The 22,597-nt window shown below is 33.1% G+C and overlaps 1 protein-coding gene across 1 annotated transcript in view; it reads left to right on the top strand.

Moving 5' to 3' along the window:
- Positions 1-15,477: 15,477 nt before the first annotated feature.
- The window catches only part of LOC114326691 (modular serine protease), a 176,779-nt gene continuing 169,659 nt past the window's right edge, over positions 15,478-22,597 (top strand). Inside the window, exons 1-2 of the mRNA XM_028275106.2 lie at positions 15,478-15,828; positions 16,446-16,542. Of these exons, the coding sequence (XP_028130907.2) occupies positions 15,777-15,828; positions 16,446-16,542 (149 nt within the window). The 5' untranslated portion in view covers positions 15,478-15,776. The remainder of the gene's footprint in view (positions 15,829-16,445; positions 16,543-22,597) is intronic.

Raw genomic sequence — 22,597 nt, 5'->3', positions numbered from 1 at the left:
TTTTAGAAGTTATTAAGCTACAAAAATATAATCCAATTAACGATTATTCCCGAAATGGTTTATGTAGTTGTAGTGATTACGACGCTAAATTTGATCTGGCAACGGGCAATCCGACTTCATTTACCGGTGATCTCAATATTTTTTTTCAATCTATTTCGAATAGAAAAAAATCTAGTGTACATTCGATGGACACTAGATCATTTGGGAGATAATGCAACAAATGTGACCATTTATAAAGCTTAACGAGTAGTAGAGGAACATTGCATTCAACTTCATACATTTAATTTATAAATAACTTTGAAAAACTTTCTGATACAAGAATAAAAAACCGCTAAACGCCTTAAAAATGAGTGGCGCATACAATATTCCAGCTACAAAAGATCTCATATGAATATAACGTGGCGCGAAAATGTATTTTCATTTTGATGTAAAACAAAATTCTAGTTTTATTTTAAAAGATTTTTCCATAATATTTGCTAAATTTGAAGTAAACGCGCCACAAAAGAGTTTCAAAATTCAAACTGTATCAAAGTTACTCTTTTGTGGCGCGTTTACTTCAAATTTAGCAAATATTATGGAAAAATCTTTTAAAATAAAACTAGAATTTTGTTTTACATCAAAATGAAAATACATTTTCGCGCCACGTAATATTCATATCAGATCTTTTGTAGCTGGAATATTGTTAGTCCAGAGAAATAAGGTTTTTCTCGTGACACATCCCCCTCCAGGCCAAAACCAAATTTTTTGAGTAGTATGGACATCTATATTATTAACCTATATGTTTCCTGCAGCCGATTTTGATGATATACATAGTTATAAACAAATGAAAATCGAAAAACGGCAAATTATCGGTTTTTTCGTCTATTACCAAAAAGTTAAGCACTTTAAACAAATTTGAGAGTAAGAAACTCATAAATCGTATAAAAAACTTCAATATGGCATTCGCTGAATATGTCCAACCTTATTGGTTGCTTAGAAAATTGCAAAATAAATCATAAATATTGAGTTTTTATAAATATTCGTAACTTAGGTAAAAATTAACTTAGAATCTTCTTATTATGCGGAATGCCGAGACTTCTTGTACTTAAATTATATTTTAAATTTCAAAGTAATTGGTCAAATAGTTTAAAAGTTATTTAATTTATTTTTCCCAAATTCATTTTTTTTTTTGCAACACTATAAGTCAGAAAATTATGAGGTTACAATAATACTTCGGACAGTTTATGAAAGAAGAACATTTATACTATTACCTTAATTAAAAATAAATGACAAAAAATAATTTTAAACAGTGTAAAATTATTTTGCAAAAACATGCCCATTTTTTGCTTACTTATAAACAATTAGAATAACTTTTTAACCGTTACCCGTAGAAAAATTATTTTTTCATATTTAGAAAAACTGAATTTTTATACACATTTAGAAAGAAAAACAACTGTTCTAGGACATTTAGGGACAAAGTTAGCCCGCCCATTTTTTTAATTCACATGTTTTTGCAAAATTATTTTGCAATATCTATAATTATTTTTTGTCATTTTTTTTAAATTAAATTAATACTGTAAATTTTCTTCTTTCATAAACTATCCAAAATATTACTGTAACTTCATCATTTTCTGACTTACAGTGTTGCAAAAAAAAGTAATTTTGGATAAACAAATTAAATAACTTTTAAACTATTTGACCAATTGCTTTGGAATTTAGGGTGTAATTTAAGCACCATAAGTTTCAGCATTCCATGTAATAAGAAGGTTCTAAGTTAATTTTTACATAAGTTATGAATATTTATAAAAACTCAAAATTTATGATTTATTTGGCAATTTTCTAAGTAACCAATAAGGATAGACATATTCAGCGAACGCCATCTTGAAGTTTTTTATACGGTTTATGAGTTTATTACTCTCAAATTTGTTTAAAATGCCCAATTTTTTAGTAAGAGACGAAAAAAGCGAAAATTTACCGTTTTTTGATCTTCATTTGTTTATAACTATGTATATCATCAAAATCGGCTGCAGGAAACATATAGGTTATTATTATAGATGGCCACATTACTCGAAAAATTTGGTTTCAGCCTGGAGGGGGATGTGTCACCAACACGATATTTTTTTTTCCTTATTTCTCTGAACTATGTATGCGCCACTCATTTTTAAGGCGTTTAGCGGTTTTTTATTCTTTTAAACGAAATACTTGGAATATAATATTATATCACAATGCAAAATAGAAATGTACATAATGAAGAATAGTTATCGTAATACAAGGTGTTCGAGGTTATTATTCATTCGAGGTGTTATCGCAAAGATTAATTTGCAACTACCTCAGTGCGGAATATTATAATTTGCCGCCAGTCAGCTCACCTCCAAGTAAGTCATGTCATGATGCGTATTTTACATGTATGTACTAATGTACTTACCGGATATTTCATATTATTGCAGGTCGGTTAATGGATGTTTAATCTACACATATGTCCAAAAGTTTGGAATATTGGAATATTTCGTCTTTTTATTCATTTTTACATATAAACTTTTCTGAATAGTTAAACATCATTTTGTTTCAATTCTTAACAATTCTAAATAAATCTCAAAACCAGATAAACGATATACATAAAAGGAGTAAAACTTAGAAAGTACAACTTACATTTAAAAATAAATTAGTAAAGAAAAAAATAATTTTCAATAAAACTAATAATTAGTATTTCCTCCATTGGCCTGTATGCATGCCTGTAGGCGATTTGGCATGCTGCCGATTAACTGGTCGAGCTGGGCTTGCTGAATTCATTCCCATTCTTCACGAGCAGCATCTTTTAGGTCGCGAAGTGTAATAGGGGGATTGTTTCGCTTTTTGATGCGTGTTTTGAGAATGCCTCAAGCATGTTCAATAACGTTCATATCGGGGGAATTCGAGGGCCACTGTAATGTAGATATTCCTTCTTCTACCAGAAAATTTTGTACTGCTGCTGTTCGATGAGGAGGTGCGTTGTCATGCATAAACAGAAATCTATCACCTACTGCCTCTCGGAATAGACGTACGACAGGATTTAGAACTTCCTCGATGTACACAGCACCAGTGACACTTCTCTCCAGAACCAGCAGTGGCGTCCGTGTACCACTCATAATAACACCCCAAACCATAACACTGCCACCTTCAAACGGGACACGTGGTTGGGCTGTTTCTAATCGGGCTTGTCGTTCTGGGGCCCTCCAAACCAGTGTTCTTCGCGAATCAGATACCAAGCCAATTTTTGACTCGTCAGAGGACATCACGTTATTCCAGTTAGGACCATGTTGCACCATTTCTCTAGCCCATTGCAACCTTACTATTTTGTGTTGGTAGGTTAGTTTAGGAACATGTAAGGGTCTTCTACGATACAAATTGATCGCATTTAGTCGGCGTGTTATTGTTTGCCGTGAAATATTCAGTCCTTGCAGCCAAAAAATTTCTCTAAATATACCACTTGTGGATTCCAGACGATTTCTTCGAGCTATCAATGTTATCTGCCGATCTTGTGCTGCTGTTGTACATCGACTTCTACCACTTCTGGGACGATCCTTGACGTCATTTGTCTCTTTGATTTTTTTTAATTTTAGATACAGCACTCTGAGTAACATCAACAATATTCGCGATATCACTTTTACTAAAGCCCTGTTGTAACAAAGCAATTACTCTAGATCTGTCAAAGTGAGATAGATATCACGTTTCTAGGCATTTTTAAACGGCTCAATTCAAATTTAAACACTAACTGAAATAATGTGTAAATACGCCAATCAGTTGAATGTGACCAAAATGGGCAAACTGATACAAAAACGATTCAAAGTTTTTATCATTTTCATGTAAAAACGCTCTAAAATGAATATCAATAACAGTTTTGAAACCACCATAGGCGTAGATATATTTTTTGTACGTAATCCAAGTTTTTGGACATGTGTGTATACTTATTATTTATAATGTCCGAAATAAGTTAAGATTCTGTTTATTTTCACAAAAATATCGTCCTCTTCTTCTTCCTCTTTATACGGAAGGTTGTCACTCGTGTCTCCCCATTCTTCTTAGGTGGATATTCCATTATTTGTTTATATTTAGTGTCCATTCTTTTATAAACTATACGTTACATAGTCTTCTAATGTCTTCATTCCTGTTCCGATCTCTCAGCGTATTTCCTGTAATTCTTCTCAGTACTTGTATCTCTTGCGTTTCCAGTAGTCTTTGTGTTGTCGCTGTATCGGGTCTTGTTTCTGATGTATATGTCATCATTATAGGTCTTACACTGGCTTTATAAATTCTTGACTTCATCTCAGTGTTAAAATATTTAGGTTTCGCCATATAGTGTTGTAAAGCCGTCCTGCCAGTGTATTTGCTTTTTTTATTCAGGTCTTCCAATGCAATTCGAAGGTACTTTATTTCCATTACTTGTTCGATATAATACTGATACCATCAATTTCTATTTTACATCTGATTGGTTCTTTACTGATTATTATTGTTTTAATTTTCTGAGATGGAATTGTCAATGACAATTTGTCATATTGAATTCTTTTGCTCTTTTGTTAAATTTGCGGACTAGTCTTTGCCATCTATCTTCATCTTGGGCTATCAATATTTCGTCGTCTACTTAACAGAGTATTTTTACTTCTTAGTTTCCCATTCTCTATCCTGTTCCTTTGCTGACGCTTTTGATGATTTCATCCATGATTAAATTGAAGAGCATAGGACTTAATGAGTCTCCTTGTCTTATTTCGCTGTCTATGTCTATAGGTCCGTAAGTTGTCTATCTATTTTTACTCTTATTATGTTGTTTAGATAGATGTTTTCACTAGTTTTTGTGATATGTAGGGGTATCTATCATCTTTGAGTCTTACTTTGTCGAATGCTTTCTGCGTCAGTAATTTGCTTTACTACGAATATTGCACATGTACACGATCTTGCAGTATGAAAACCTCCTGTTGTTCATCGGATAAGCTTATCCTTTGATTCATTAGTTCTTGTAGAATTTTAGTTGTAAGTTTTAGGGTAGTATTTAACAAGTTAATACCTCTGTAGTTTTTTGGCTGCTTTTTATTTGTAAAAATATTAGTACATTTGGACGTTGAGAAGTGACTCTCAACGTTTTTGCGGGACGGTTTTCCTATTAGGACGTTTTTTGCAGAAATTGCTTGAAAATAACTCATATATAGTATTTTTACTACAAAAACGTTATTACGTAGGTCAAAATTTTTGACGTAAGAGAACTGTCAAAACATTAGATTGAGACTTTTATTATTGTCATGTTTATTATAAACATGGCAATAATGAAAAGTCACATTCTAATGTTTTGACAGTTCTCTTACGTCAAAAATTTTGACCTACGTAATAACGTTTTTGTAGTAAAAATACTATAATAATATTTGAGTTATCCAAGCAAGCAAGCATAGTGATTTAACCCAGCCTGAGAGACTTCCTCACCCCTAGAGAATGGCATTCGGGTGATACAATTCATTGGGGCGAGGAGGATTAACTCCCGTAAGCAGGAATCACTCCACCCCACTTCAATACTCCAGACCATCCACTTACCCCCCGATAGCACTCTAATGCTACCCCGATCAATGCAGGTCAGCGTGAGGCGCTATATTCCCGCTATCTCTAGTGACTTATCTTCGATCTGTTTTGCTTGCTCGGGCGCCGAGTCCCCGCTCTGGGCTATGTCCAGTTCGGTGACTCGGCGCTCGAGGATGTGGGACCATCATGCCCGTTTTTTGGGTTTTGTTACTAATATTTTTTTTGTGACTTTCGCCTATTGTTAATATTTTATTGATTTGTTTGAGGGATGTCTGAAACGTATAAAAATCAACATTAATAAATATAATGAGATGCCAAAGGTGAGCAAGTTGTCTTCTTTTGATAGAGCTACGATTATCTAGCCTTTATTATATATTTACTAATATATGCTGTTTGGGTCTCCTGTGTTTCCATCTATGGTACACATCATACCTTAATATCTCTTGCAGGATCCGGTTTGGTTGGTCTTCTAGCTCAGCAAATTTTGTTCTGGCTTTTTCTTCCATAATATCCAGTACTCTTATTTGTTTTAGGTCTCTAAATAAGGACCGTTCGGCGACGTATCTGGGCACGTTTGCAGCTTCTCTGAGGCAGTTGTTGTGTGCCGCTTGTATCTTCTTTTCGTTACTTTGACTTGTGTGACCATATGCAAGAGATGCGTATGTAATTATTGGCAGTATAATGCTATTTATCAGTCTTAATTTTGTTTCATAGCTAATTTGCTTCTTCTTCCTGTGAGTCCTCTTATTGCCGCTCTGGCCGCTGCTGTTTTCTGGACTGTTGCGTTGACATGTGATGTGAATGTTAGACCTTGGTCCATTGCAACTCCTAAATATTTAGCTTCGTTTTGCCATTCGATGGGTCTATCTTGCAATGTTAGCTGTTCTTCTGCGTTATCTCTTCTCTTTTTGAAGATAACTGCTTGGGTCTTATCTGGATTTATTGCTATTTTACATTGGATACTCCATTCTTCTATTGTATCCAATGCCGTCTGTAGATTTCTTACAGCTATATCTAGGTTCATGTGTTTTGCAGCAATTGCAGTGTCGTCTGCATAAAGGCTGATCAATGTTCCGGGTGTTCTTGGAACATCTGCTGTATATATGTTATACAGAAAGGGTGATAAAACTGCCCCTGTGGTACTCCAGCTTCCGGCATTCCGTGTTCTGATGGAACTGGTCATATCCGGACCCTGAACTTTCGGACGCTTAGGTACGAGGAGATGAGTTTCGTCATGGTCCCGCTGTATCCATAATCTCTCATTTTGTATATCAGTCCTTCATGCCACACTCTATCAAAGGCTTTGCTTAGATCCAGAAAGGCTGCTCCCGTATATTGTTGGTCATTGAATCCAGCTACTATATATTCGGTAAGTCTTAATATTTGAAGTTCGCTGGAATGTTGAGCTCTGAATCCAAATTGTGCTTCTGGGATTATGCCTAGCCTGTACGTCTCTGATTGGAGCCTGGTTTGATGACCCACTCCACCATCTTACTGACTGCTGAAAGTAAGCTAATCGGCCTGTAATTTTGCGGAAATATGTGGTTCTTTCCTGGCTTGGGTATCATAATTACATGGGCTTCCTTCCATCGATTTGGGAAGAGTCATTTGTCAAATACACAACTGCTTTCGAGGGAAGATACTTCAGAGCTCTGTTAGTGATTTCGTCTGGACTAGCTGCTTTCTTTGGTGAACTTTTTCGAATCAGTGCACTTATTTCTATTGGTGATGTGGGATTTATTATTTCTTCTTGTTCTTCGGGCATTTCTAGTTCTGTTTCTTCGACTTCTTCGATAAAGTCTATATCTTCGTCTTGGTGATAATTCAGTGTGCACTCTCTTTCAAGTTCTCATCACCTCGGCTTTATCTTCTTCTGTGTAGACGATCCCGTTTTCTCCATATAGTGGGGGAATGGGTTTTCTATCGTTTCTTAAAGTTCTCTGGAGCCTCCATATTTCTTGCATATTTTGGCTCCTTTCCTCCATTTCTTTCATGTAGATTTCCCACTTTTGGCTTCTATGGTCTATTAGTGCCTGTTTGACTTGTCGATTCAGTCGATTTGCTCTATTTTATCTCCCTGGTTTCTTGTTCTTCTGGCTCTCTTTTTGGCTCTGTTCTTTTCCCTTATCATTTCTTTTATTTCCTGATTTATGTCTCTAAATCTTCCCATATAAATTTCATATTCTTCTTCAGTGGTGCTATTTCTTAGTGCTTCTTTTATGATGTTTTCGAGCTTTAGAACTTTTTCCTCTATTTATTGTGGATTGTCAATTTTAGGAATGTTTCCAATTCCTCTGCTCACTAGGCGTTTGAAGTTAGACCACTTGGTTTTCTTTCTTTTCTTTGTTGTTTTGTTATCTTTTTCCCATGTACCTATCTCTATGAAGATGGGGTTGTGGTCTGCTGATCCTTCGTTTAAGGTTCGGATGTCTGTTTGTAGTCCTAGGCTTTTGGCCACTACTATATCTAAATGGGTTGGTAGAGCATTTCCAGGAAAGTATGTTGGTTCGATGGGCCCAATCACCATGGTGTCTTCGTTGTTCACTAGATAATTATTCAGTATTCTACCGTTTCTGTTTGTAGCTCTATCGTTCCAGTTAGGAGATCGGGCGTTTAGGTCTCCTATTATTATGGACGGTTCTTCGGCGTTCAGGAACGCATTCAGGTCGTCGTCGTTTAAAGGATCTGTTGGCCTTACATATGCTGAAGTGATTCTTATTTCACCTTGTCTCATCTGGACTTTTATTGTTGTTGCTTCCATAGTGTTTAGTGGTGGCGTATGTTGTAATGTATGCTTTATTCCTTTTCTCACTAGAATAGCAGTTCCTCCTGAATTTGCTCTATGGTCATTCCTGTAGATGTCGTATCCTGGAAACTTGATATTGATGGTATGAGTTAGTTTAGTTTCTTGCAATGCTACGACATCTATTTCATATCTGTTTATTAGTTCGTCCAGCACGTTTGTATTAGTTCTTATGCAGTCTGAATTCCAGGAGCCTATCTTCAGGTATCCCCTAGTTTCGTGCCTTAGTTCAGTGCTATTTTTACATTTTTAATCGCTTCACTTACCGTTTTTATGACTAGCTCTTCTATCATCGTGGCCAGTCCTTTTTGTTGTTCTTTTTAAATTAATATGGTCGAATCTGTTGTTGGGTTTTGTGTTGGTTTGGTGATTTGGGCGTACGATTGCCCATTGTTTCTTTTAGGTTGTTGTGTCCTGTTTTCTGTTGTTATTTGTCTGGGTCTTCCCCAGGCAGGTACCTTTAAGATTTGAGTTATCCTCCCACTCAAAAAGGTCCGGAACATTGTTTAAATAATCAAAATGTCAAAAAATGAAGAAAAAAATAGATTTTTTTCTTCGTTTTTTGATTATCACTTTGAAAGTATTCATTTCTGAGAAAAGTTGTACTGACATAAAAGTTGCGCAATTAAATTTCCTACAATATAGAATTCGTTAAAAATTTTAAAAATTGTCACCCTTGTTGAAAAATAGCAGTAATTGCGAAAAAACGATAAAAAACACGTATTCGCATTTTACGTTTTTCAACCATTTATGCTACACTTAAGACCTTCATATTTTACCAAGAAAAACTTTATGATTTAAGAAAACAATACTGTGAATTTGATTAAGATGGGTTGAATAGATTTTGCAAAATAAATTTTGCAATCCAGCTTTCGCAAAAAAAATATTTTTTTCAAAATCTTGCAGGACTGAATATAAAGCAGACAGCAAGTTTTTTTTACATATAGAAGAATACCAGGACAGCGGATAGTTTGCTCTGATTGGGCATTCCAATGACCTTTGATAATGATTGACAAATTTTAATTTTTAGTATATTTCGATATAAATAAATAAATTTGTTTATTGCAAAATAAAAATACATGCTCTGTCCTTTGAAATAACACTTGTTGGCAAAAACTTTCTTTCTTCATATATTTTAAGTTAGATAATAAAAGTTTATTATTTTTAAACATATGCAACTCTTTAAACAATATTTCACAAACAATAATCAAATTAGTTTGATTTTTGTGGAATTAAAATATTAAAATACAACAAAATATAGTGTAAGAAAATAATATATTAGATAAAGATTGGAAGAAATTTTGGTGGAAATCAACTTGTGTGAATCGAACACCGCTGTCCTGCGCGTATCACCAAAAATTAATGTTTATTTAAAAAAATTCCTGACACCGTGGTAGTTAATGTATTTTAATTTTAAAAATTGCAAATGAAAGGTACGGTATTCTTCTATATGTAAAAAAAATTTCAACTTACTATCTGTTTTATTTTCAGTCCTGCAACATTTTGAAAAAATGAATTTTTTTTGCGAAAGCTGGATTGCAAAATTTATTTTGCAAAATATATTGCACCGATATTAATGAAATTTACAGTATTGTTTTACTATATTATATAGTTTTCTGGGTAAAATATGAAGGTCCCAAGTGTAGCATAAATGGTGGAAAAACGTAAAATGCAAATACTTGTTATTTTATGGTTTCTTCGAAACTATTGCTATTTTGCAACAAGGGTGACAATTTTTAAAATTTGTTACCAACCCTATATTGTAGGAAATTTAATTACGCAACTTTTATATTGGTACAACTTTTCTTGAAAGTGAATACTTTGAAGGTTATAATCAAAAAACGAAGAAAATAATCGAATTTTTCCTTCATTTTTTGACATTTTTATCATTTAAAGAATCTTCCGGACAATTTTGAGTGGGAGGATAACCCAATAATTATTATTATAGGAGGTAATTCCAAGAAATTTCTGAAAAAAATATGAGTCACCTCTCAACGTCCATCTCAAAACAGATGCGCCCTGGACTATTAGTTGACATGTATTTTAGGTAAGTTTTTTTCTTTTCGCTACATTTTTCCTTCACTTCTGTACAAAACCTTCGTCTTGGGAGCGACTTATTATTATTAATGTTTCTTTCATCAAGAACTTCTTTGGCTACGGGTAAGATATTAAGTAGACCTAATTTTTGCCTAGCTTTCTTCGACTCATGAAAAAAGCTTCTTTCCGTTATTCTTTTTTGGAATAGGTATCTTGTGGAGTCATAAAAATATCCATAAAGAAACATGGGTTTCTCCCGATATGAAAACAAGAAACCAGATCGACCACGTCTTAATCGAAGCAAGACATGCTTCAGACATTTCAGATGTGAGAAGTCATAGAAGGGGAAACAGCAGCTCCGATCACCACCTTGTGCTAATTAAATATAAACAAAAAATTACCGCCAAGGAAACAGAGAAAGGTGAAAAGAAGATCAAATACTCTTCAGATATATTGTTCTCTAATGAAGAAAAGAGAATGTGAAGGAGAATATGAAACGAAAATAGAGAACATAATTGAACAATGTAATCAAGTAAATGAAAATCAGGTCAGAAATATCGAAGATAAATGGAGGGTTCTAAAAGAAGCAGTGATAACAGCTGCAAAAGAGGTAGTGGGGGAAAGCAAAGAACCTAGCCAAAAAAGATGGTATGACAAAGACTGTCAGAGACTAATGGAACAAAAAAAATCAAGCTAGGCTTAAAATGCTGAACAACAGTACGGAAGAAACCAAAGAGGAATATACTACAAGAAGACGACAATTAAAAAACATATAAGATTTAAAAAGAGGAAACACAATCAAGAAAAGATTGAAAGGCTAGAAGAACATGAACAAAAACAAGAAATAAAGCTATTCTATAAGGAAATAAATCTTGAAAAAAAAGGTTTCCAACCAAGAACAAAATTATGCAAAGACAAAAATGGGGACCTAATAGCAGACGAAAAAGGAGTGCTAAAACGGTGGAGAGAACATTTTAAAGAACTGTTGAATAAACAAAATCAAAGTTACGAAGTAGAAGAGCTAAGATTGGTAGGAGAGGCTGAAGTAGGCCAATATGCACCAACACAAGCAGAAATAAAAGACGTAATAAAAAAAAATGAAAAATAACAAGGCCCCAGGATGCGATACAATAACTGTAGAAATGTTAAAATATGGAGTACATAGAATACAGAGTGAAATATCAAAGTTAATACTAGAAATATGGACCACAGAAATAATGCCGGAACAATGGAAAATTGCAGTGATATGCCCTATACATAAGAAAGGAGATAAGTTAGATTGCAATAATCATCGGGGAATATCACTACTAAACGTTGGATACAAAATATTTAGCAAAATATTGGAAGGAAGACTAAATAACATAATGGAACAAACAACAGGGGACTATCAAGGAGGGTTCAGGAAAGGCAGGTCAACTATAGACCAAATATTTATTTACAGTAAGGCAAACGCTGGAAAAATTCTACGAGCGGAATACCGAACTACATCATCTATTTGTAGATTTCAAACAAGCGTATGACTCAATAATTAGAAAGGAATTATATAGCGCAATGCAAGAGTTAAATGTGCCAAAAAAACTAATCAGATTAGTAAAACTATGCCTAACCAACACCAAAGCAAAAGTAAGGATCCAAAATCAACTGTCCGATGAATTTAACATTAATGAAGGTCTAACACAAGGGGATGCACTGTCAAAAACACTTTTTAACCTTGCGTTGGAACAAGTAATCAGGAAAACTCCTGTAGATAGGAATGGTACAATATTTACAAAGCTCAATCGGGTCGTTGCCTACGCAGATGATATAGACATAATCAGCTGGACATTAAAAGACCTAGAAAAAATGTATACATATTTTAATGAAGCAGCACAAACTATGGGTCTAGAAGTTAATGTCTCAAAGACAAAGTACATGATAACAACTCGGGAAAAAGTACAAACGAAAGGCAACATATCTCTGAGCGGGCAAGTATTTGAAAGAGTGGACCGTTTCAAATATTTAGGATCAACAATAACACAAGAAAATAAAAATAGTGATGAGGTAACAACAAGAATTGCACTTGGAAACAAATGCTTCTACAGCCTACAAAATATCATAAAGTCAAAATCAGTATCCATTAATTCAAAAGTAAAAATATATACAACAGTAATGAGACCTGTAGTAATGTATGTATCAGAAACATGGACCTTGACTAGTGAACAAGAGGAACAACTTCTTAGATGGGAAAGAAAAATCTTAAGGAAAATATATGGACCTATACAGGAGAATGGAGAATGGCGTATAAGAATGAACCACGAAATAAATAGAGTGTTTAACAGGCCGAATATCATAAAAGAAATACGAAGTAAACGACTGAGTTGGTTAGGACACGTAGAAAGGATGGATGATAAGAGAAATACAAAAAAAGTTCTTAGAAAAGAACTAAATGGGAAGAGACCGAGAGGTAGGCCTAGAAAGAGATGGATTGATGGTATTAACCAGGATTTGAAAGACCTAGGAATACGGGAATGGGAAAAACAAGCAAAGGAAAGAAAAACATGAGCAACTATAGTCAAACAAGCAAAACACACATAAAGCCGAAAAGTCCTCCTCAAAAAAGAAACAAGAAAGTAATATTCTAGATAAATATCGTTTAGAACTTTTGAGGAGTTGTGCGTGTGGCTGGCCTCCACACCATGTAAAACTTTAGAGCCTAAAAATCCCAACGGGCGACCATGGCCCTCCATGGGCTGTCAGCGGTCACCGATGATGATGATCTTGTGGAGTCGTCCTGTAAGCTTTTGACTTTAATCTTGGTGGTGTATTCTGCTGATTTGTTATCACATATATGTGTTTTCATTCTGCTACATTTCTGCTGATGTTAGTTCTCTTACATCCAAGATTTGAGATGGGTGTAATAGCTCTCTATTCGACATAATATAGTCTATCATAGATATTTGTTCTCTAGTGTTTTCAAAAGTGTCTTTTTATTGTTCTTTGTTATGGAAAAATGTAATGTAGGTATTTCTTTTATGCTGCAGAGGTCCTTCAGAAGGTCTCCGTTTTAATTTCTGATTAATATTTTCATTATATCATTGTTTTAGTCCCGGAACTGTATCATTACCAACAGTAAAATCACTCATAATGATTATACAGTGAAGACGTTTAGGTTGGAGTAAATTCATTTTTTAGCGAATGGGCGATTTTGGAAATAAATTCTGAAGCAGGTCGATTTTTATTTATAAATTATGATTTTTTTGGTATCCATCTGGGTGTGATGACGTAATCGATGGTTTTTTAAATGAGAATAGGGTCGTGTGCTAGCTTATTTAAAATGTTGTTCAGTTATCTAAACAGTAATATAAACATCAACATAGTAGTTTATACAGGGTGCCAAAAATTTAAAAATAAAAATCGGCGTGTTTCTAAATTGTTTTCCAAAATCGCTCATTTGTGAAAAAATGAATTTATTCCAACCAAAACGTCCTCACTGTATATTCGTTATTTGGGATCTAGTTTATGACAGTCTGAATGTGTTTGTAATAGAAGTTTTATCTTGTGGTGGCATCTGTGTTGTTCTCAAGTGCATAAATGGATATGACATTCAGAGGTTTGACGTCCAGTTTGACTTTTGCACTAATGGTAGGGGAGCCCAAGCGGGGATTTTTGTACCCTGTAAACGTACCTCTACCATATATTGGCTCTTAATATAGGGGAGCTCGTTAAGGGGGGTCCGAAAAAAAAATCTATCCTTAGAAACACTCGAAATCCTCAGATTAAGATAAGGTAAGTTAAGTACATGCAAAACAGTGTATATTTAAAAAATCTGACGATTTGAACGGGGCGTAAGGAAATGGGCAAGTCACAAATATTCCCAAAAAAAAGCGAATATTTCGCGAAATGAACGTCAGATCGAAAAACTAAAAAATATGTTTTTAATATTTTTCAAAAATTTATCGAATGATACCAATCACAACCCCCACAGAGGGAGATGGTAAATTTAAAATTTGATATACGAACCCCGCGATATTTCGCGAAATGAACATCACATCAAAAAACTGAAAAATACACTTATTCAATATTTTTGAAAAATCTGTCGAATGACACCAAACACGACCCCCACGGAGGTGTGGTGGGGTGTTACTTTAAAATCTTAAATAGGAGCCCCAATTTTTTATTGCAGATTTGGATTAGTTACGTAAAAATAAGTAACTTTTATTCGAGACATTTTTTCGAATTATTGATAGATGGCGCTATAATCGGAAAAAACGATTGTTGGAGATGGAAAAAGTGGAAAGATGGAAAAAATGGAAAGTCCCCCACTTTATGAAAAACTTAACTAAACTTTTCTTGGTTTTAGAACCTACTCTTCACAACCAAATAGGTCCCCATAACGCTCGAGTTACTCGATTAACTGCAAATTTAGCATACTTTCCTCCCCTACTATAACTATTCTTTCGGTGATACTGTGTACTAGTAGTGCGACTCCTTCTTTGGCTTTGGTTTCTTTTGCAACACCACTGTAAATCATCAGATAGACATCCGGCATAATTTGAGCCTTTCCTTTTTTCTTCGTCTTTTGTAGTGCACATTTGTGTATATTTGTTTCTACAAGCTCTTTTGTGATTTCCGGATTTCTTCTGTTTAGGTACTTCAAGTACCAATGCGAAGTATATTTCTGGTTTTCCATAAATCGGTTGTCCTCTTTCTCGCGTTGGTCGTCGTAATGAAACCATTCTTGTTCCGAGGTATAATTCTGTTGTCTACCAGTAGGTGCTAACCTGCACTCAAGATTAAGATGATCAAAAGAAAATGGTTGTTGATATTACAGCTTTTAATATTAAAAACTATCGAAACGAAGGTAATTTCGACTAAATGAAAAAAAAATCAGAATCAAAATTTTTTGAGAAATTTTGTGCGTCATTTCCGAAGATGGTTTTTTATTTTTAGTTCTGTTGACTGAGGTTATCATCGTTGCTTTATTTACTATTTTTAATACATGTTATTAATAATATCTTCAAATGTTTATGAGTCCTGTCCTGCTTTATAATTAAATAAATAAAACACCGATAGCCTCTTGCATCTACTATTTTTTTATAGAAATATTTTGATTCTCGTATGAACAAACTACATAAAGATATAGTCAGAATTTGGTAAATCACTATTATTGATAAATTTCCTTAAAAAGTGATAGGAATTCCCAGATAACACACGTAAATGGTTTTTAATTTGTTTTGAATTAACTGCTTCGCGCACCAGTCCTACAGAAGTCGTCTAGCGAGATTCTTCTTCAGAAGTACGGTTAGACAAGCAAAAAACTTGTTATACACATTGCCTTTTGGCTTACTTCCAAAGACACATTTCGAAGAATCGAGAGTATGAGTCCTTAATAAGGAATTTTTTGAAAAAAGTTGTAAGCTACTTTAACGAACCGACTATGACAAGTGACGGTTTTGTAAAATGCTTCCTTTGTTTTTATTTCGTTTCAAGTAAGTTTCAAGTAAATTTAATAGCTATTTGTATAACAAGGGAGGAAAGTGTAACTTTTCCTCCCGAGAATGAAGTTTACTGCCCGACGCGTAGCGGAGGGCAGTAATCATTCAAGGGAGGAAAAGGCACTTTACTCCCATGTTATACATATGGGTTTTCCACCTTCCTCAAATAACAGTCATTTTTTCATTTTTACTTAATTTATTTATGTAACTAACCAACAAAATTTATTAGAACCAAAACAACAAGTAGGTACAATATAACTGTCAACTGTCAAATATAAGTCAAATTATTAATGTAAACATTGTTAAATTAAAATAACAATTTACTGTTTTTTACCATTCTGCAAAATACAGGATGTTTTATAAATAAACGTTAAAATGTATAGATACTTCGTAATAGAAAATAGATCTTATACAGGGCGTCAATAAGTTATATTTCATGAATGAAATATCATGACGTCACTTTTACTTTTCCTCCCTAGGGAGGAAAAATATTTTCCTCCCTAGGGAGGAAAAGTACAACTTTGCTCCCTACAATCAGGTCCGGAAAAGTATACTTTCGGTAGAGGTAGGTGGAAAAAGTGATTATCAACGGTTAACAACGTTATTTTTAGGTGTTTTAGTTATAAGTAATGGATATACTATAAGTGTAAATGAAAATTTTAATAATAGTTTAGTGAGGTCTCCAAGGGCAGTTAAAAAGTGTGATGGGTGAGTGAAAACATTTTCATATTTTTATTATCAATGTTATTATTAAGAAATTTCATTTGATTTACTCAAGGTTAATTACACCAGATATATATTTATTATAGACGAATATTTTGGTATAATCTTTAATACATCAACATGACTAGACAGGTCCGGAGTAAGCTATGATTAGGTACCTTTCAAAAGTTGAATTTATTTTGAATATTAAATATTCATTTATTATTTTATTAGGGAATAAGCCACAATTTGTCAGTTGTTGTTGACAATTTTATTTCCCACATGATTTCAAAATGATATTGTCAATATTTATAAGTTGCGTTCCTGGCACGACTGTATTGGAAGATAGTTCTTTTGATTACCTACATGAAATAAACTTTAACTTAAGGAGGTAGGCCTCCTAATATAGGGATATAGGGATAATAATAATAGGATCTTGGTCCAATGCTATTTAAATGCATTCATTTTTTTTTCGAATCCTGAGAAAACTAAGTATTTTTGAAAAATTTAAATGCAGAACGAAAGATTACATTATTACAGAGGCCCTAAAGTCCCTGAAAAGTTCTAGAATGTTTATTTTAATAAGTTACAGGGGTTAAAAAAGAGAATATTTAGTGTGATTTTTAATTTCAAATAATTCATTCAAAATAAACTTTTTGATTATTCTTTCGGTCGGTTTTGAAGGGACTTTCGGTCCTGGGTAATAATGTAATATTTCATTCTGCGTATAGATGTTTCAAAAATATTTACAGTGGAACTTGGATATTACGGCCTCGGTAGTTACGTCATCTTGGTTGTAACGCAATTTTTAATAGGTCCGGCCAAAACCTATTCAATAACATTATTAAAAACCCGGTTTTATCGGCTAAAAATAAGGTAACCCTCGTCTATAGCGTCATAAAATTTTAAAGACGGTTGTCATTTTTTTTTTATTTTATGAAGGATAAAGTGCAATGGGTTTCCGGTTTGCAAACTTAATTTTTCGGAAAGGGTTGTGCAGAAGAAAATAATTGACTTTTTTCAGCATAAGAGAACTTTCTCATAAAATGTAAGTTTTATATACATAATAGGTTTTATTTCTTTTTTTTTATCTTAAATGCAGCAATAATGCTGTAATAAAATTTTGCCTCGTTAAAATCTCATTTTTTTCTACCTCTTGTATAGCGTCACTCTGATATAGCGTCATTTTTTTACTTGACCCTTCAATGACGCTATAAGCAAGTTCCACTGTATTAGTTTTCTCAGGGCTCGAAAAAAATGGACCATTTATCATTTGACCAAGATTTTGCGCCTACCCCCTTATAGCCCAGTAAATGAACGGGAAATACGGCGATAACGTGTAATTCCCAGGGTCAACTCCGAATTGCATGAAAAATTGGATTTAGGTTCTACTTACCCTCCACTTCAAAGATTCATTTGTGTCGTTGGTTGCTTTTACTTGGGGGGTGACATTCACCCCTTCTCGGGGATGAAAAAACGCGCGTTTAAAGTAAGTCGGGAAATTGGTAACCTGGCTAATTCTAAGCAACTTTCGTTCTTCTTCTTCTTTTAGTTTCATGGCAAAGCAACTTTCGTTCTATAGAGTTTTTTAAATAAGTCAACACTTTTCGAGTTATTATTTGCGATTGAAAATGTTTAGTTTTCGACAAAAAAAACAACGTTTTTAGGCTGTTTTTCTCCAATTACTCAAAAATTAAGTATATTATCGAAAAAATATTCTTAGTAAAATGCAGCATAGAAACAAAAGAAAAAAGTTGTGTATCGGTGAAGTCCATAGACCTAGCCCAAGCAAAGTTGTAGCTCATGAAAACTACGTTTTTATTCGTCAAATTCCAAATCGAATATTTCAATGTGAAATAACCAAAAAGTGAAGCACTATTAAGGAAAACTCATTAAAACTTTTTTTAGCCATTTAAAAAAAGCTTTAAATTTATAGCATTAAAACTAAGCGAGTTACGCTCAAAATAAGGTTGGCCCCCTTTTTTTGGTAAAAAAAAATCGTGAAAATCTTCCCCTATTTAGCACCACAAGTGAAATTATTCGTTACCGTTTCACAAAAAAATTAACTTTACTTATGTCTTTTTTATATGATCTGTAAGTTTCACTGGTTTAAATTGCTTATTTTTGAAAGGGTTATAGTTTAAAGGGCTTGCACCAGACACTAATCACGAGTGTATGCAAACTTTGAAGAGCCATATATCTTAACCAATTTTTGTCATACAGCACCTAAAACAAAATGAAACTATCATATTTATAAAAGCAAAACCTACATTTTTTTATTCTTTAAGATTTTTCCTATCATTAACATTTTTTGTTATTTTGAAAAAAGAGTACTTCTCCAAATTTTTTAGGAAAAAACTTTTTTGACTATAAAACCAAATTTCTTCCAAAATAAGCACTTCCAACCGGTTAAACTTACATATTGTATAAACAGTAAACACACATACATTATATAAAGTAACTCAGTTAGTTTTGTTGCTAGAAAATTTCATAAAAAATAAAATTAAAGCTTTTTTTAAATACTTTAAAACATTTTCATAAGTTATCCCCGAAAATTGCTTAATTTTTTGGTTATTTCACGTTGAAATATTCGACTTGGAATTTGACGAATAAGAACCTATTTTTCATGAGCTACAACTTTGCTTTTACTGGGTTTATAAACTTCATTAATATACGATTTTTTCGTTTTTTTTTATAAGCTGCATTTTTGACAGGAATATTTTTTTCGATAAAATATTTTATTTTTGAGTTATTTGCAAAAAACTGCCTGAAAACGTGTTTCTTTTTGTCGAAAAATAAACATTTTCACTCGCAAATAACTCGAAAAGTATTGTTACGTAAAAACTCTATATAACGAAAGTTGCTCAGAATTAGTCAGTTTATCCATTTCCGGACTTACTTTAAATGCGCGATATTTCACTCCAGAGAAGGGGAGAATGCCCCTTCCCCAAGTAAAAGCGACCAACCAACGGCACAAATTCAACTTTGAAGTGGAGGGTAAGTAGAACTTAAATCCAAATTTTCATGCAATTCGGAGTTGACCCTGAAAATTTCACTCCAAAACGGTCATTTACTAGTAGTCCAGAAAGCCACTGCGCATCCGCTAGGAAAAATATTCTGATTCGGATTTTTTGCACAATCTTACTCAAAAAGGACTCCTTTTAACAAATTTGCATGTTGCCAGGACCAAAAGGTGGTCAAAAATTTTTTAAACGTTTTTTTTTGTCTTTTTCCTAAAATTATTTTTTTTGCATGGAAAAAAGTTTTTTTAGATTATTTGGATCATTTCAAACAGAAAAGGTCTTTATTGACTTTTCTCTAAAAATGATAGTTTTTGACATATAAGCGATTAAAAATTGAAAAATTGCGAAATCGGCCATTTTTAACCCTCAAAAACTATGTGAAAAACTGAAAATTTGAATGTTGCCAAGGTAGGTTGATATTCTTTAAACATCGATTGATGAAATCCCGAAAAGTTTTTTGCAATACAATATTCAAAACTCCTTTGTTTTTTAATTGCTAATCAAGCGTGCGCGACACTATTTTCCACCGACAGTATGGTGCAAATGAAAGGAATAAATTCGTTATTTCGTAAACCGGCAACTTTAAGGAAAAATCCCGAAACAGGTGGATTTTTATTTTTATGCTAGTGACGTCATCCATCTGGGCGTGATGACGTAATCGATGATTTTTTTAAATGAGAATAGGGGTCGTGTTGTAGCTCATTTGAAAGGTTATTCAATTCTCTATTCAGTAATGTAAACATTTACATAATTATTTATACAGGGTGTCCTTCTACTTCTTTTTTTGTCAAATAATTTAATTTAATAACAATTTTTTGGACACCCTGTATAAATAATTATGTAAATTTTTATATTACTGAATAGCGAATTGAAGAACCTTTCAAATGGGCTAGCATACGACCCCTATTCTCATTTAAAAAAATCATGGATTACGTCATCACGTCCAGATGGATGACGTCTCTAGTATACCATATATGCCACAATATCATAACTTAAAAATAAAAATCGATAGTTATCCCATAGTAAATCACGAGGAAAACCGGGAAAAACCTCATGATACTATCCCGACCTGGTAAGTATTTGGTCTTACATTTTAAGAGGAAACAGTAGCGATCAACAGGTAGCGAAAACGCGTTCCAAGATTGCGGCTGTAATTTTGAATAATTTTCCGCGATATTTGGCACACATATTCGTAATATAATAAAGAATGGCGGTACAGAGCCCAACTTGAAAAATATATTAATATGTGGAAATTACTCTGTAATTAAATACAAAATTAAAAAAACGAGCTGTACCACCATTAAGAAGAACAAAAAATACACTTTCTTCAAATAAACTTTTTTATCCGATGCCTAGATTTTGTGTCATTTTGGAACTACTAAAATTTTTTATTTCATTAGTAGTTCCAAAATGACACAAAATCTAGGCATCGGATAAAAAAGTTTATTTGAAGAAAGTGTATTTTTTTGTTCTTCTTAATGGCGGTACAGGCTCGTTTTTTTAATATTGTATTTAATTACAGAGTAATTTCCACATATTAATATATTTTTCAAATTGGGCTCTGTACCGCCATTCTTTATTATATTACGAATACGTGTGCCAAATATCTCGAAAAAATATTCAAAATTACAGCCAAAATCTTGGAACGCGTTTTTGCTACCTGTTGATCGCTACTGTTTCCTCTTGACACCAAACTCTGATTTTATATGTATGTTATTTTAAATTAAATGTATGTATGTATGATGTTTTCTTTCTATTAATTTGCTCTTTTCATATGGGTAACCACATCCTACTGCATTCTATCGAGGAATTTGCGACACAATTTGTTTCATTTAACATAATTAGAGCCGCTTCTTTGATTTTTTTGTTACAGCATACGTCATATAAAATTTGAGTTTGGTGTTAATTATGAGAGTAAATTAAGTGTAAGACCAAATACTTACCTTATATACCTTCTTTTTCCTGGATTTTCCTCGTGATTTACTATGGAATCACTAACACAACACGAAAACTTTACTGTCATCATTGCATGTAGTTGTTTTTTTAGACCTGCTATGATTTTTATGATGGATATGCTTAACTTAAAGTTGATTTCATGTAATCGAATGAACTAACTTCCAATAAAGTCGTCATCTTCTTTAAAAGTACCTAGATGAAATCTACTTTTACGTCAGATAGAATAATTAAATTAGAAGAATTTTTTTACCAAGCAACAAAAACAAAATTTGTTTATTTTTTGTAATGTTTTGTATTTTGACAACGATTTCCGAAGTAGTAATCGAAACGTAAAGTTTTAATTTCAAATTTAAATTGTGGCTTATCCCAAAATAAAATATTACCTAAATTGCATAAGATGCCACAAGAAAATAGCTTCAGAACAATATTAAATATTAATATTAAATTTGACAAATTTTGTCAAACTTACCAGTTACTTGGGAGTTTATTTATGTCAGTTTTTATTAATTTTTTAGCATTTTCTGTAAAAACTTGTTTGTAGATCTTATACTCGTATATCAATCATTCATCTTTTACGGGGCCTTTCCCTGGTTCTTTTCATTGGGACTTCTATCTTTGTTTTATTCTCGAAGTGTGATTAGCCGTCATCCTTTTTTAAGAGTGTAGGCGCAAAATTTCGGGCAAATGTTTTTTAAATCCATTTATTTTTTTCGGATCCTGAGAAAACTAATAAGTATTTTTGAAAAATTTAAACGCAGAATAAAAAATTACATTATTACCGAGGCCAAAAAGTCCCTGAAAACTTCTATAATGTTTATTTTAATAAGTTACAGGGGTGAATGGAAAAGAGAAAATTGAGTGTGCTTTTTAATTTGAAATATTTTACTTAAAAAAAAAACTTTTTGTTGAAGCCATACTTCTTTACGATCGAGTGTGAAATTTTATAATGCCGGGCGCATGCGCACACAGACATTATGTATTTCGTTGCTAATTTTTCAAGATATGTATGTATCAGCGCTGTCAGCGCAAATAAGTCATATTATATCATATAAAAGGATATATTAGTTATTTATTATAATTTT

Source organism: Diabrotica virgifera, chromosome 5 (genome assembly GCF_917563875.1).
Source record: "Diabrotica virgifera virgifera chromosome 5, PGI_DIABVI_V3a".
Taxonomy (NCBI): Eukaryota; Metazoa; Arthropoda; class Insecta; order Coleoptera; family Chrysomelidae; genus Diabrotica; species Diabrotica virgifera.
This window is presented reverse-complemented; position numbering and strand designations above follow the sequence as displayed.